At 41.1% G+C, this 17,290-nt stretch overlaps 1 protein-coding gene across 1 annotated transcript in view; it reads right to left on the bottom strand.

Annotated features, from left to right (window-relative positions):
• LOC139381414 (serine/threonine-protein kinase 32C-like) overlaps nucleotides 1–10,841 on the bottom strand; it is an 88,830-nt gene extending 77,989 nt beyond the window's left edge. Inside the window, exon 1 of the mRNA XM_071124917.1 lies at nucleotides 10,301–10,841. Coding sequence (XP_070981018.1) covers nucleotides 10,301–10,379 — 79 coding nt within the window. The 5' untranslated portion in view covers nucleotides 10,380–10,841. The remainder of the gene's footprint in view (nucleotides 1–10,300) is intronic.
• Nucleotides 10,842–17,290: the final 6,449 nt, after the last annotated feature.

Below are 17,290 nucleotides of genomic sequence, written 5' to 3'. Positions count from 1 at the left end.
TAATCTATTGATTTCATATGATTGGATAGGGGTGCAGCCATGAGTGGGCCTGTGAGGGCATAGGCCCACCCACTGGGAAGCCAGGCCCAGCCAATCTGAATGAGTTCATCCCCACAAAAGGGCTTTATTACAGAAAGAAATGTACATGCAAATCTCTGACAACAGCTCTGGTGGACATTCATGCAGTCAGCATGCCAATTGCACACTCCCTCAAAACTTGAGACATCTGTGGCATTGTGTTGTGACAAAACGGCACATTTTTAGAGTGGCCTTTTATTGTCCCCAGCACAAGATGCACCTGTGTAATGATCATGCTGTTTAATCAGCTTCTTGATATGCCACGTCTCTCAGGTGGATGGATGATCTTGGCAAAGGATAAAATTCTCACTAACAGGGATGTGAAACCAATTTGTGCACAATATTTGAGAGAAATAAGCTTGTTGTGCGTATGGAACATTTCTGGGAGCTTTTATTTCAGCTCATGAAACATGGGACCAACACTTGACATGTTGCATTTATATTTCTGTTCAGTGTAGTAGACTGTAAACTGTGGGGGTTATAAGCAGTGTTAAATAATGTTTTGTCCATTAAAAAAACAGTGTTTACTTGTGTGTATTAATCATTCTTAGCTGCATAGACAACCATCTGCAATAACGACGGAAACAACAGTGACAGTAAACACTGCAAAAGGGCAGAAAGAGATTTGCATAATCAATCATTTTCTTATTAGCCTACATCAATACACATTTTAAAACGGAGAGGAAATTAAATGGAGAATAAGAGCAACAAAAAGCACAGTAAAGAGAAAGGAAAACATAGAAAAAGAGAAGTCTGCAGTTGTGAGAATACAACCTGAATATATGACAGGTTCTCATCCAACCCACTGGGCTGACGTCAATTACATTCTCTGTGTGCCCTCATCCGCTCCTCGCATCATGGGCTGGCCAACACACGCACGCACACAAACACACCGAGCGACCTTTCGTTTTTTTTTTATCTCAGAACCCAACTGAGCTGATCTCTTTGAAGACACCTACAGTCTGAAACTAGTTTTGCTATGAAACCTGTCTCCTGTTTTTCACCGGAAGTAAGTTAAGGGAATAGCAAATATATTCAAGACCTGTAGATACACTATTTTAACAAGGACTACTGCCTACTACTACACAAAAGGGGTATTGTTCAAAGTAGTCTATCCGTCACCCAAAGTTTGTGATGTTATTGCTATTCTATAACTGTACTGTATGTCCAACTTGTGAAGTTGGTGAGTTATTCCTTTCTCACCACAAATCAGATAATACTGCAGTATAACCACCATATATCAGCCACGTATTGGATTACTACTGGCATAAGGGGAATTAGTCAGTACTAGTGAGGCTAAAAGCTGCAGGCATAGGGCTCCTGCTCTGTTCGAGAGAGAGAGAGACACTAATGCTGGAGATGAAAGAAAACCGGGACTCAGTATTCCATGCAAGCAATCTGCCATCTCTCTCTTTATCTCTTTCCTACACTCCTCCATGTCTGCCTCGCTGTTTTGTTCCTCAAACCCTCATACTCACGGAAGTACACATTCCCAACATACAAACTTGCACACACTACATCGAGCACATTACGCGCACAGTAGGCTTCTCTGTATAGTCAATCAAAGGAGCAATGAAACGTATGGAGTACACAAAGAACATGCCTGGTGGGCTCTATCAAAGAACGCATGGATATCTCCATTCGGCGTCTCCCTGGATTGTCTACTCTTTCGATGCAAACACATTCCATTCAAAAGCGGGCGACGGTATGTGCACTACTGCAGTGGTCCGGTCAAGGTTCTCAAGGGAAAGTGCTTCTTTCTCCAGGGGCTTGCCTTGGCACATGCTTCAACACGTTCATCCAGCTAGTGTTTGCATGACCTTTCTGAAGAAAGGCTTGAGTGGAGCAGTGGGATCCGGTCATATGTCGGTCTGTTTATACGACACAAGTTAAATTGTCACCAAGGCTAGGAAGTAGTTCTGAGAAATAATGCATTTGTCACCAAGGCTGGAAGTAGTTCTGAGAAATAATGCATTGTACAACAGCCAAGCAATGAGGATGAGTGCCCTAATCAATCCCATAGGCTCTCTCTTATCTCCTTGCTATAAATATAAAAAAATATATAATAATCTACTAAAATAGCCCTCGGGCAGCTTCTGTTAGACATTAACCTGATAACTCCATTCTAGCCAAGTACTGCTCTAATATTACTGCCCAATGTAGACCATATACCGTTTTCCAAGAAGCCAAGAGATATTGTTTCTGAGAGACCCAGGCAGAAACAAACAACACTTAGTGGATGCTCTTCACATGAAACCAACTCAGCAACTTCGATACAGTCGGCTGAATGGGATGTGATGCTACTATTGGTGTAATGTGTAGAGATTAGGGATGTGCATCTTTCGATTTCAAGACGATTCGATTCGTATTTAGATACATGGGCTCTGATACGATACGTTGTAGTTTAAAAGAATTCGGTGGGATTCGGTTTGATTCGAAAACAATTCGAGCCGGATCCAATATGATACATTTGTTGCATGAACACATTCATTTTCCATTCTAAATTAAATTCTGCTGCTGATAGAGATCAGGAGATGGGCCTCTCGGAGCTGGATCTGTCTGAAATTACTTCTGTGTGTGAGTGTCTATGGTGTGTGTACTATGTAGGCACCTGAGCTCAGCCATAAAGGAGACTAGGCATCTACCACCATCAGATTAGTAGGCAATGTAGCCAATGTTTTTTGTCCCCTCACTTTGGTTGTGAAATATCGTCACCCTCTAATTAACTTGTCATTTTTGCAAATGAACTGTTTGAGCTAGTATCCATCAATATTGATCGTTTACAAATTAGCTACAACATAGGTAATGAATATATAGCACAACTTTGGATTTCACTCCCCATCTTAAAATCAAATGTTTTTGTAAGTTTTTAGGAAGTGATCTTTTCTTCTCCTCTCGCTTTGGCCGTGCAGCGCATCTCGTAAAAGTGATTGCTGTCCTTGTTATGAAATTATTTACTTTATCCTGTATTATCCCAAGATCAGGAACAGGCTGCCTACCTCGCGTTAGTGAGCTGGGCACAGTGCAGTTTGACTAGGTTACTGATATTGCCTGTTGTTCGGCATGAAAAATAAAGTATAGATCAATGACTGTCATCACAGTTACATGCGGTTCGACACTGAAGGAGACGACGCATCAGTTGTCACGAAAGAGGAGGTATTTTCGGAAGGTAAAAAGAATGTAACATGGCGATCCATAACATTTGAAGCGATTTTCTGACTGATGCATGCTACATCTGGATCAGTTTGGGGTCCGCAGACCGATGCATATCGGTGACTCATCACATCCCTAGTAGAGATCATATACATTGAAGGATAACGCATTAAGATAGTATCGTGGCACTTATAACTCTTGTGCCTAGGGTTGCAAAGGGTCGGACACTTTGCGGGAAATTTTCCATGGGAAGTTAAGCCTGGGAATTTTGGGAATTTTGCGGTAATTCATAAAAAAAAGTTAGCTTAAAAGTTAACAGTTAACCTTTTTTTGTGGGATACACTTAAGGCAATTCTAGATCTTGTGGCATATTTTGGTTAAACTATCCACCAATTCAATGGAATTGCAACCCTCTGCATACACAGTGCATTCTTCCATCACATCTACAGCTGATTCTCAAGATCTTTCACACTAATGAGATGCTATTGAGCCCACACTACCACACACTGTCTGAGCCAAGGACTACATGCTTTCTGGTAAGTTTTGAATAAAATACTGGGTGGGGTGAATATATTTTAGATGACATACATACTTTTTTGTTAACTAGTAAATAGTAGCCTCCAGCAAAGTGTGTTTAAATCATTTCTAACTTAACACTTTCTGCTAGTTAGTTTTTGCTACCATGTGGGTTTTAAATTGCATGAGCCTGCTAACTGAGGAGTGCTAACTCCATACAGGGTTCATTTAAAAACATTTATCTTACAACAGAGTTTTTAATTCTAACTGCATAACTATTTATCTGTACATGGAATTGTATTTGGGGTAATTTTTAAAAACGTTTTCCTAATCTTTACAGGAAAATGCCACGGGCACCATCTGATGTGTCGAGACATTTCACTGCAGCTAATGTAGAAGGAAAAGCTGTGTACATTTGCAAATACTGTGCCAAATCATATGTGAAGAATGAAACAAAGATGCAGAATTATCTGGCCAAGTGCATAAAGTTCCCTCAGTGCTCACGACAAGTAACCTCTGACAAAAGTCCCTCTACTTCTATTTGAGGTAAAAATGATGAATCAGACACATTATCGATAGCAACAGCTCATGGTCCTCCTGGAATCAGAAGTTTTTTTGACACAATGGAGGAACGTAGTCAGAGAAATGCTAATGAATGTCTTGCTCGAGCTGTGTATGCAACTGGTTCACCTCTGATGCTCACAGGCAATTTGTATTGGAAGAGATTTCTAAATGTTCTTCGCCCAGCATACACCCCTCCAACCAGACATGCTTTATCTACTAATTTGCTGGATGCAGAGTTCAATAGAGTTCAAGTGAAGGTCAAGCAAATCATAGAGAAAGGAGGCCGTATTGGCAGTTTCCGACCCTTTGCAACCCTAGGCACAAGAGTTATAAGTGCCACAGTATTGCAATCCTCTCTGATGGGTGGTTGAATGTTTGTGGGCAAGGAATAATTAACTACATAATCTCCAACACTCAACCAGTATTGTACAAGAGCACAGAAACAAGGGCCAACAGATACACCGGTCTCTACATTGCAGATGAGCTGAATGCAGTCATCAATGACCTTGGACCACACAGGTTATTTGCACTGGTGACAGACAATGCTGTGAACATGAAAGCTACTTGGTCTAAAGTGGAGGAGTCCTACCCTCACATCACACCTATTCACTTTGCTGCTAATGCATTAAATCTACTCCTCAAGGACATCGTGGCACTAAAAACAACAGATGATACACCCTACAAGAGAGCCAAGGAAATGGTTAGGTATGTGAAGGGTCATCAAGTTATAGCAGCCATCTACATCACCAATCAAAGTGAGAAAAATAAGAGCATCACATTGAAGCTGCCCAGCAACACCCATTGGGGTGGTGTTGTCATCATGTTTGACAGTCTCCTGGAGGGGAAGGAGTCTTTCCAAGAAATGGCCATATTTCTGTCGATATGTACAGCCATATCAAGAGGATCCTGATGATGTATTTTGGGAGAGTGGTAAGCAGCCTGAAACCTATAGCAGTAGCCATTGCACGGATTGAGGGAGACAATGCCATCCTGACTGATGTTTAGACTCTGCTTGCAGATGTAAGAATGGAAATCCGTACTGCCCAGCCCACTTCACTGTTGCTCCAAGCAGAGGAAACTGCAGTTCTGAAATACATCAAAAAGCGTGAAGACTTCTGCCTGAAGTCAAAACACGCAGCAGCGTACATGTTGGACTCCAAGTATGCTGGCAAGAGCATCCGGTTTGGTGCAGAGATCAACAATGCCTATGGTGTCATCACTACCATGTCTAGCCACCTTTGCCTGGATGAGGGCATGGTTCTTGGCAGTCTGATGAAGTACACTTCCTAGCAAGGACTTTGGGATGGAGATGCAATATGGCAGTCATGCCAACATATCTCATCAGACACCTGGTGGAAGGAACTTTGTGGATCTGAGGCTCTTTCCCCTGTTCCTTCCATCATCCTCCAAATCCCACCAACATTAGCCACCTCAGAGCGCAACTGTTCCTTATGTTGGAACACACACACACACACACACACACACACACACACACACACACACACCAAAGCACGCAACAGGCTGACCAATACAAGGGTTGAAAAATTGGTGGCCACCCGGGCAAATTTGAGGCTTTTTGAGCCCGACAACAAAGCCATCTTCAACAAGGTTGGAAAGTGACAGTGTAGATGAGGCCTCAGAGTCTGATGTTCAAGAGGTGGACATTGAGGAGGTCCAGGGAGAAGACATGGAAGCTTGAGAAGAAGACAACCAAAGCTTCCGTTTCTAGACTATCATTTTACAGATGCATTTTGAAAAAGTTTTTGGGAGATGCGATGGATCATTCAATATTCCCTTTCTTTTGTTGTTCAGCAAAATCATCCCATGTGAAGAGTCAACTAATTGAATTAAAGTTCAATTCATAACTAAATTGTTTATTTAAATTCTATTGGAAGAATTTAGTCATTTGCAATTATGTTTACTTATGATGAGGTAAAATGTTTATGATTCTGTCTCCATATGATATGGTAAATATATCCAAAGCAAAAAACATCTACATTTAAATGGTATTAATATTAATTTGCATATCTTTCCGTTAATTCCCATATAGTCCCGTTAATTCCCACAGAAAGTGTCCACCCCTGAATATTCCCCAAAATGTGCAAACCCATTTGTGCCTTACCTACCCTTTCAGGAGAGTATTTCTGCTCTGTGAAGATAGTCTTTTCATGTTGTGAAAGGAATTCAATCAACCGCCTCCACTTAATGTATGTGCATCTACGCATGATGATGATGATGATGGGGATCAGTGTAGGCTGCTGAGGGGAGGATGGCTCATAATAATGGAACCGAGTAAATAGAATAGCATCAAACCATGTGTTTGATGTACACTACCGGTCAAAAGTTTTAGAACACCTACTCATTCAAGGGTTTTTCTTTATTTTTACTATTTTCTACATTTTAGAATAATAGTGAAGACATAACAACTAATGAAATACCACATATGGAATCATGTAGTACACAAAAGTGTTAAACACAAAATATATTTTATATTTGAGATTCTTCAACGTAGCCACCCTTTGCCTTGATGACATCTTTGCACAATCTTGGCATTCTCTCGACCAGCTTCACCTGGAATGCTTTTCCAACAGTCTTGAAGGAGTTCCCACATATGCTGAGCACTTGTTGACTGCTTTTCCTTTGCTCTGCGGTCAGACTCATCCCAAACCATCTCAATTTGGTTGAGGTCGGGAGATTGTGGAGGCCAGGTCATCTGATGCAGCACTCCATCACTCTCCTTCTTGGTAAAATATCCCTTACACAGCCTGGGGTTGTGTTGGGTCATTGTCCTGTTGAAAAACAAATGATTGCGCTTAGTGGGACAAACTAGATGGGATGGCGTATCGCTGCAGAATGCTGTGGTAGCAATGCTGGTTAAGTGTGCCTTGAATTCTAACCAAATTACAGTGTCACCAGCAAAGCACCCCCACACCATAACACCTCCAACTCCATGCTTTATGGTGGGAAATACACATGCGGAAATCATCCCTTCACTCATCCGTTGGACTCCAGACCAAAGAACAGATTTCCACCGATCTAATGTCCATTGCTAGTGTTTCTTGGCCCAAACAAGGCTCTTCTTCTTAATGGTGTCCTTTAGTAGTGGTTTCTTTGCCGCAATTCTACCATGAAGGACTGATTCACACAGTCTCCTCTGAACAGATGATGTTGAGATGTGTCTGTTACTTGAACTCTGTGAAGAATTTATTTGAGCTGCAATTTCTGAGGCTGGTAACTCAAATGAACTTATCCTGTGCAGCAGAGGTAACTCTGGGTCTTCCATTCCTGTGGTGGTCCTCATGAGAGACAGTTTCTCATAGCGCTTGATGGTTTTTGTTACTGCAGTTGAAGAAACGTTCAAAGTTCTTGAAATGTTCCGTATTGACTGATCTTCATTTCGTAAAGTAATGATTGACTGTCGTCCCTTTGCTTATTTTAAGTCTTAAGTCTTAAGTCTTAAGTCTTAAGTTTTAAGTCTTAAGTCTTGCCATAATATGGACTGGGTCTTTTACCAAATAGTGCTATCTTCTGTATACCGCCCCTACCTTGTCACAACACAACCGATCGGCTCAAATGCATTAAGGAAAAAAATTCCACAAATGTACTTTTAAAGCACACTTGTTATTTGACATGCTTTCCATACCATACTACCTCATGAATCTGGTTGACAGAATGCCAAGAGTGTGCAAAGCTGTCATCAAGGCAAAGGGTGGCTATTTGAAGAATATTTTTTGATTTGTTTAACACTTTTTTGGTTACTACATGATTCCATGTGTGTTATTTCATAGTTTTGATGTCTTCACTATTCTTCTACAATGTAGAAAATAGTACAAATAAAGAAAAACCCTTGAATGAGTAGGTGTTCTAAAACTTTGGACCGGTAGTGTATTTGATACCATTCCACTGATTCCGCTCCAGCCATTACCACAAGCACGTCCTCCCCAATTAAGCCGTCACCAACCTCCTGTGATGGGGATGGTGATTATGATCATACATGGCATGCTCACTCTGGGTGAGGTGGAGTGGAGGCGGGGTTAGTTATTCATGTAACTAGTGATTCAGATACGGCAGTATGGTAAAGAATACGCAGCAATCACCCCGGCCCATAGAGATGATATAAGACTTAAAAGCAGAATATACACCGAGTGTACAAAACATTAGGAACACCTGCTCTCTATGACAGACTGACCATTTTAAAGCTATGATCCCTTTACAATGTCACCTGTTGAATCCACGTCAATCAGTGCATATGAATGGGAGGAGACAGGTTAAAGAAGGATTTTTAAGCCTCGATACAATTGAGACATGGATTGTGTATGTGTGCCATTCAGAGTGTGAACAGGCAAGACAAAAGCTTTAAGTGTCTTTGAACGGGGTATGGTAGTAGGTGCCAGACGCACCAGTTTGAGTGTGTCAAGACATGCAACGCTGCTGGGTTTTTCACACTCAACAGTTTCCCGTGTGTATCAAGAATGGTCCACCACCCAAAGAAAATCCAGCCAACTCAACACAACTGTGGGAAGCATTGGAGTAAACATGGGCCGCTTTCGACACCTTGTAGAGTCCATCCCCGACGAATTGAGGCTGTTCTGAGGGCAAAGGGGGGGGGTTCAACTCAATATTAGGAAGGTGTTCCTAATGTTTTGTATACTCAGTGTATGTTGTCTCCTCCCCATTTTTGCCATGCCAGCCTTGAGCCTCAAGGCTCCTCATTAATCAAAAGTATAGGGGAAAAAACAATATCATAATGCCTGTCAAACTGCCGCCCTTTTCCCTCTGCAAATAGACCACCCCTATAATTGTTTATTTGACAAACACAGACATACTGTACACAGCTCCACAAAAAAAAATGAACATTGACAAAAACAACAAAAATTGCACTGTTTGCAGGTCCACAGCTTCTCATTACACCTTTCATAACATTTACATCATTTCCACTGATGGCTGTTGATACATCAAAAGTACCATTTGAACTGTATGGACAAAATGTAGCTTCTAAATGGGTCACCCTTGTAGCTAAACACACACACACACACAAACAAACAAACAAGAACTCACATACACACAGGAACACACACACAATCTCCATCCCCTCCTAATCATATGACCACAAGTCTGCAGTGAACTGACCTCATTTAGTTACAGTTTTTCACTGATTTAGTCAGTTCATCTGTCATTTCAGATTTGTTGGCAACAGTATAAAGGGGCATTGATGATTCAAAGCAAGGCATATTTGGTTCAGCTCGAATGGGCTTATTCTACATCACAGTGACAGACATGAACGTGCATTACTTTCATGCATGCCACTAATCTTGTAAGAATTATTCGATGAACACAATGACTCCACATACTCATATTTCATAATAGTTCCCCAAAGACAGCTGCATACAAACGAGGCATGTAAAGGTGAAGTGAAGTGTGCAGGTATTGCATTCAGCAAACACATCCTGAGAAGTCTGAAGAATAGCAAGAAAAATAATCAAATAATGAGACATCTACATGAAATGCAATCCCCGGTAATTACACTGACAGTATGACACTGTAGCCACTTGATTGATCTCCAGAATGAATCAATTGCAACCAATATTTCAGTGTCCTGTGTCATCATCAAGAACAAAACATTGGTATAATTTGGCAAAAAAAAAGTGTACATGTGAAATATGGTGTCAGTTGCTAGACTTTAGCCGACATTCTACATTTTGTTTCACTGTCCATCAATCTAAAGTTGAACCCCACACCCCGGCATATGCTTTCATCTCTAGGCTGCAAGACCATGTATTTTGAGGAGGCTAATATTTACCCAAAAAATTATCGAGGTGACATCAATAGGAGTTCATCATCTATAGCCTAGGCAACATCGTGATGAAATTGCTTGATCCATTGAACTAACTTTGACTCAAATGCAATTTAGGTGGCGCTACAATGTTGCGCTATAGTTTACTATCAACGCAAAAGAATAGCGATGCTTCGTTTCTTTGTGTTTTCTTACCATCTTCCTTTTCATCGTAGACCGGTCTCTTAGAACTATTCGCGCCCATCCTCTTCTTCCACTTGCCCCAGTGAAACATTGATGCGTGAGCTCAGATAGCATTCCTCGCCACTTAAAAAACTAGCTACAGCTCTGTATTGAACACGTTGAACAAATGCATCGCTCCGTTCTCGGTTATTATTTGTCGATGATTTTCTCTCATTTACGCACCGCGACTTTGTCTCGCTAAACCAATGAAGACGAGCGATTAGATCGGAGAGAGAGTCTCAATACTGTATTTCAAAGAAAAACACTCGGCTTGCCTATTTTTCTATTCCGTCCTCAACTGATTTAGCAATGTTCGCGGAGCTGTGACACTTCGCCTCTAGTCGTCGTAGCTTGAGTCTATGTCATGGATGTCAAGAACCATGCCTTTTTGCAGGTCTCGTGTTATAATGTAAGACCATTTTCAATATTACAGGAAGTTCTGCTGCATATTAAACAACTGGATTCAGTCGTTGCAAAAATGCGAATCTAATTCAGAGATTATTGGCGCCAGATCATTGAAAAAGGGGTTAATGCTGCGTTCATAACCAAGTGGGAAGGTGGTAATTACCAGCTGTGAAGTCGTAAATTAGTGATGTGCAGTTCGAGAGCAATTTGTTTTGTTTTTTCAATTACTCATATTACTGATTCGAGAGTTATGATTTGTTTTTCTGAGTGACTCGTTCATTTTAGTCGTCATTTGATCTACTAGCCGCAATGAGTCGTACAGAAAGATATATACACGCTCCTCCGGCTCAGTGTCACCAGAGACGTGCTCTGACCTATGTCTCCAACCAACATACACTGAGCATAGCAAATATTAGTAACACCTTCCTAATATTTAGTTGAATTCGTCGGGGCATGGACTCTACAAGGTTCAAAAGCATTCCACAAGGATACTGGCCCATTTGACTCTAACGCTTCCCACAGTTCCGTCAAGTTGGCTAGATTTCGTTTGGGTGGTGGACCATTCTTGATACACGCTGGAAACTGTTGGCCATAAAAAACCCAGCAGTGATGCAGTTCTTGACACAAACTTGTGCACCTGGCACCTACTACCATACCCTGTTCAAATGCACTTAAATATGTTGTCTTGTCCATTCACTCTCTGAATGGCACACATACACAATCCATGTCTCAATTGTCTCAAGGCTTAAAAATCCTTCTTTGACCTGTCTCCTCCCCTTCATCTAAACTGATTGAACTGGATTTAACAAGTGACATCAATAGCGGATCACAGCTTTCACCTGGATTCACCTGGTCAGTCGATGTCATGGAAAAAGCAGGTGTTTTTAATGTTTTGTATTCTCATTGTACAGTATATGCACTCAGGAAAATAGATCATGCTGCAGGCAACACGGCAGAGCAAGATGTGCCTAGAACTGATCATTGATCGCATGGTGCAAGAATGACTTTGATTAATGGATTATTGAATGTTATGATGGACACAACATTATAGAACCAAAATATACAAATCCTCTGCTCAACAAGCTCTAACTCCAGAACGAATCATGAACTATATTGTGCTCATTACCCTCCCGGCAGTCAAGCAATGCCTTCTGCCAAGAGTTGCTCACAATCTAGTCCGGTTGCGGCCACAACTAGACCTCTTTTCAGATGTATCAAGAAATACAATTATTTGTATGCCTAGCAAAAAAATGTGAAAGTGTTTAAGCACACTTTTACAAGTCTCAGTCACAAATGACAGCTCCAATAATAAGTCAGTAAAAAGAGCTGAACTTCCCATCACCATGGTAAATACCAGTTGGATGTATTCACGTGCTTTGAACTCGTTAAGAAACGCCAATTGGCTAATGGCCAACAAGCTGCTTCAACCATAAACTAAAAGTATAGCTATCATGCTTGTAAACAAATTATATTGTTCAGAAACCATATGAAGTTGCAGTGATGGGACAAGACTGTAACAACCAATTGGATATCACGTAATTGGGGAGAAAGGGGGGGAGGGGGAGAAAAAGAATAATGTTTTGTCGTTACATTTAACTACCAAAAATTGTGTTATCTAGGTAATTTCCTTAGTTGTAGGTGACGTCTGAGGTCAGCATGTGGGAGAACTCAGGGATGATAGACGAGTTTCCGACGAGAGTTGTAGGGATATTCAAGTGGATGTTTCCCAGTTGTATGTGATAAATACCACCTTCCCACTTGTGGGAACGCAGCATAACACGTTACTTCCTTGACCTTATGCTGCATTCATAGCGAAGTGGGAATGCGGTATTTACAACATACGACGGAAAATCCACTTAAATGCATAATTACTAGTGGGAATCTCATCTCTATCTTCCCTGAGCTCCGACTTCTCACACATGCTGATCTCTGACGTCCCCTACTAAGGAAATTACCTCGACAACAGCTTTTTCAGCAGTTAAATTAAACAACAAAACATTATCTATATAAGCAGTGTAGTAATATGGTTTTTGAAAAAAACGAAAATTTGTTTACAAGCATGATAGCTTTCGTCTTTTCTCAACGATTTCAAAGATGAATGCATCCAACTGATATTTCCGATTTATCAACTGGTAATTAACACCTTCCCACTTTGGTATGAACACAGCATTAGAATAGGCCACATCATGAATAGATGTGAGATTACACATAATGCTTCATCATGGCATACATTGGGAATGGGATAGGCCAGAATAACATTTTTAAAAAGAATTATAACTTAAAATAGAATATGATAGAAAGGCATGCTATGGTTGGAATTGGATATCTAGATTTCTTAATTGAATAGAATAGAAAACCCATAAGGATATTGCTTTGCAACAAAGTAGGCTTCATTTAGCATGCAGATAACATATTCACAATATATCATATCAGGTCATACAACATCACAAGACATAATGACCAGACAGCCATAACAACACAGTAGTTGACGTGAGTAAGGTTTTTAAACGGGTCAACACTTGTAAGGCCGCAGGGCCAGATGATATTCCAGGGTGAGTCCTCTGGGCATGTGAAGACCAGCTGGCAGGCGTCTTCACTGACATTTTCAACCTATCCTTGTCCCAGTCAGTAATCCCCACATGTTTAAAGCTGACTACCATCATTCCTGTTCCCAAAAACTCTAAGGCATCCTGTCACATCGCATCCGCCCTGTAGCACCCATATCTGTAATCATTAAGTGCTTTGAATGGCTGGTTATGGCACACGTCAACTCCTTCATCCCAGACATACTGGACCCATTACAATTTGCATACCGCCCCAACAGATCCACAGACGACGCAATCTCAATTGCACGCCACATGCCCTCTACCATCTAGAAAATAGGAATACGCATGTGAGGAAGCTGTTCATTGACTACAGCTCAGTGTTAAACACAATAGTGCTCTCCAAGATCATCACCAAGCTCGGGAACCTGGGACTGAACCCCTCCCTCTGCAACTGGTTCCTGGACTTTCTGATAGGTCAACCCCAGTTGTTAAGAGTAGGCAACAACAGCACTGCCATGCGTACCCTCAACACGGAGGCCCCCCAGGGAAATGTGCTTAGCCCCATCCTGTATACTCTGTTCACCAATGACTGTGTGGCCACGAACGACGATCATTAAGTTTGTTGATGACACGATGGTAGTAGGCCTAATCAGCCTACAGCGAGGAGGTCAGAGACCTGGCAGTGTGGTGCCAGGACAACAACCTCTCCCTCAACGACAGCAAAACCAAGGAGCTGATCGTGGACTAGTTTCAAGTTTTAAAGTTGAATTGCCACATGCACAGGATACAACAACAGTAAAACAGTATAGTGGAATTGTTACCGTGCTGTTTGCCAACAATGCAGTGAAAATAATAATATACAGTTGAAGTCGGAGGTTTACATACACCTTAGCCAACTACATTTAAACTCAGTTTTTCACAATTCCTGACATTTAATCCTAGTAAAAATTACCTGTTTTAGGTCAGTTAGGATCACCACTTTATTTAAGAATATGAAATGTCAGGATAATAGTAGAGAGAATGATTTTTTTCAGCTTTTATTTCTTTCATCACATTCCCAGTGGGTCAGACGTTTACATACACTCAATTAGTATTTGGTAGCATTGCCTTTAAATTGTTTAACTTGGGTCAAACGTTTTGGGTATCCTTCCACAAGCTTCCCACAATAAGTTGGGTGAATTTTGGCCCATTCCTCCTGACAGAGCTGGTGTAACTGAGTCAGGTTTGTAGGCCTCCTTGCTCACACACGTTTTTCTATAGAATTGAGGTCAGGGCTTTGTGATGGCCACTCCAATACCTTGACTTTGTTGTCCTTAGGCCATTTTGCCACAACTTTGGAAGTATGCTTGGGGTCACTGTCCATTTGGAAGACCCATTTGCGACCAAGCTTTAACTTTAACGTCTGGTATGGAAACTACAGTGCACTCGACCGGAAGGCCCTACAGAGGATGGTGTGGACGGTCCAGCGCATCACTGGGGGTGAGCTCCCAACCATTCAGGACATAGATGCCAGGCGGTGTCTGAGAAAGGTGAGAAAAATTGCCCAAAACTCCAGCCACCCCAGACATGGACTGTTCTCCATGCTCCCGTCCGGCAGACAGTACAGGTGAATCAATGCTCAGACTATCAGACTTCTAAACACCTTCTATCCCCTGGACATAAGACAGTTAAATGGTTAACAACTACTGCTCCTCCTCACACCTACCCTGCTGCTAAAATTATTATTGATTAGATGTATTACTACCACTACGCTGCTGTTCATTGATTATTGATTGCCATTACCATTAGTATCTATCTATTTATCCTGCTACTGGTCACTACCCACTGGGCACACAGTGGTTGAATCAATATTGTTTCCACATCATTTCAATGAAATTTCGTTGATCCACTGTGGAATAGACATTGAATTGATGTCTGTGCTCAGTGGGTATTAACAAAGAGTTTCTAAACCCATAGCCTCATAGCCACATTTCGAGACTTCCGGGAATGCTTGCTAAGCAGACCAGGCTGGAGATCACAGATATAATAATGAGACAGATATTCAGGATGTATAAATGTGAAGCATCCGCTTGGCGTTTCCACAACCCCAGTGGCCTGCAGTAGGAGAAGATGGAACGAGATGGATTTTGGCCGACATTCTGCTAATTTTCTCATCAATGATACATTTGATCTCAATATAGTTTTCTTTTCCCAAAACTAGAATTACGTTTGATTATTTTACCTTTATTTAACTAGGGAAGTCAGTTAATAAGAACAAATTCTTATTTACAATGACGGCCTACTCCGGCAAAACCCAGACGACGCTGGGCCAATTGTGCACTGCCCTATGGGACTCCCAATCACGGCTTGGCTTGTTCTGCCCTCTATGACTCAATTGTTCCCATTAAAAAAAGATATAGCATAATAAAATAATTTGTTCCCATTTGAAACTCCTGTGGTCTCTCTTGGTTTAGTTATAAAGGTCTTTGCTGGGGTTTGGGGTTAGAAAAGTAAATGAGAGAAGTGAAACATTCTTCCTTAGTTGTTCATTTTCTCAAAATATGAAGGCACAACCTAGACTCGAGCCAATGTCTTAGGTAGTTGAACATGTTACTTGTTTTAATTTTCGTCAAAAACAACTTTATATCGAGGGCGTAACTTTGATTTAAAGGCCTGCACATGCGCAGTTTGGCGCGAGACGACTGTTAGACCCGATGACGCGTTTCTGTGCATGAGCTTAGCCAGCCAACATCGTTTACAAGCGTGATCTGGGATTTCTATTGGAGAAGCAGTTTCTGCCTACCTTCGTAGTGTAGTCTTTGGTAATAGCATTTTTTTTAAATAACTAACAAGATAGAAGAGAGACTGTCGTTTCCAATGGGGCAAATTAATCATAGTTGGCAGAACAAGCGGCAGGGGCGGCAGAGTAGCCTAGTGGTTAGAGCGTTGGACTAATAACCGAAAGGACTAGTAACCGAAAGGTTGCAAGTGCGAATCCCCGAGCTGACAATGTATAAATCTGTCGTTTGCCCCTTAACAATCAGTTAACCCACTTCTCCTAGGCCGTCATTTAAAATAAGAATTTGTTCTTAAATGTCTTTCTTAGTTAAATAAAGTTTTAAAAAAACAAACAATGAGGTTGGCCTAGCCAATCACGAGCTAGCGAGATCCTATTTGAAAAATATTTTCATATATCCGTTAGGGAACGCTTTCTCTGTGAAGTGCGCGTGTGCAATAACATGCACTTATTTTAAATAACGCAATTTGTTTTAAACTCTGGCAAAGGGTAACGTCTAAGAAACTTAGTCCACTCTGTTAGAAGCCTACACTGACACACACTTTGTTTTTCGTTTCTGTCCTTATTTTTTTTAAAAGTGTTTGTTTTTACTTCTGGTTTGTCTGTCAACCTTAAATTCAACCAAAACGTTCATTCTATGGGGCTAATAATGCTGAGAATTTTGGTAGGCACTATTTGATTATTGATATGCCCCGTAGTTGCTAACGGTTGCCATGGCAATAGCTAATCATACGACTGGACGGCTAACTACTACTAGCTAGGTAAATAAACTAGCTTGCCTCTACAAAAGTGAAATAAACTTAATTGAGCTTGTTGATCATCCTGTAATGCATGCATTCTTATACATTTCAGTGATTGCTTGGTTTAGTATGATGAACGATGCGTTGTACAATATATTCACCAAATATGTTGGCTTGCATAGTTAGCTAGCTAACTTTAGCGAGCTGATGTTCTATTACATAAGTTAGCTAACGTTAGCTAACTAGCCGACAGAAATGTTACATGTCAGAAATATTCCATGTAGTCAAATTAGCTAGCGATAACAGTTATTCACATATGCATCCAATGAGGAATGTGATTAGCCCAAAGGCCGGCAGCAGGCGATATTGAGAAAGATGATTACATCAATGTCTGGTCGATAGTTTGTACACATTCATTGCTCCCAAAGGGCCAGGGAATTAATTGGACTGTCATTGTATTTTACTGGAAGATTAGTTCATGACTGACATGTTTTTT

This window comes from Oncorhynchus clarkii, chromosome 23 (genome assembly GCF_045791955.1).
Source record: "Oncorhynchus clarkii lewisi isolate Uvic-CL-2024 chromosome 23, UVic_Ocla_1.0, whole genome shotgun sequence".
Lineage (NCBI taxonomy): Eukaryota > Metazoa > Chordata > Actinopteri > Salmoniformes > Salmonidae > Oncorhynchus > Oncorhynchus clarkii.
The sequence above is the reverse complement of the archived record's forward strand: the minus strand, read 5'-3'. Positions and strand labels throughout refer to the sequence as shown.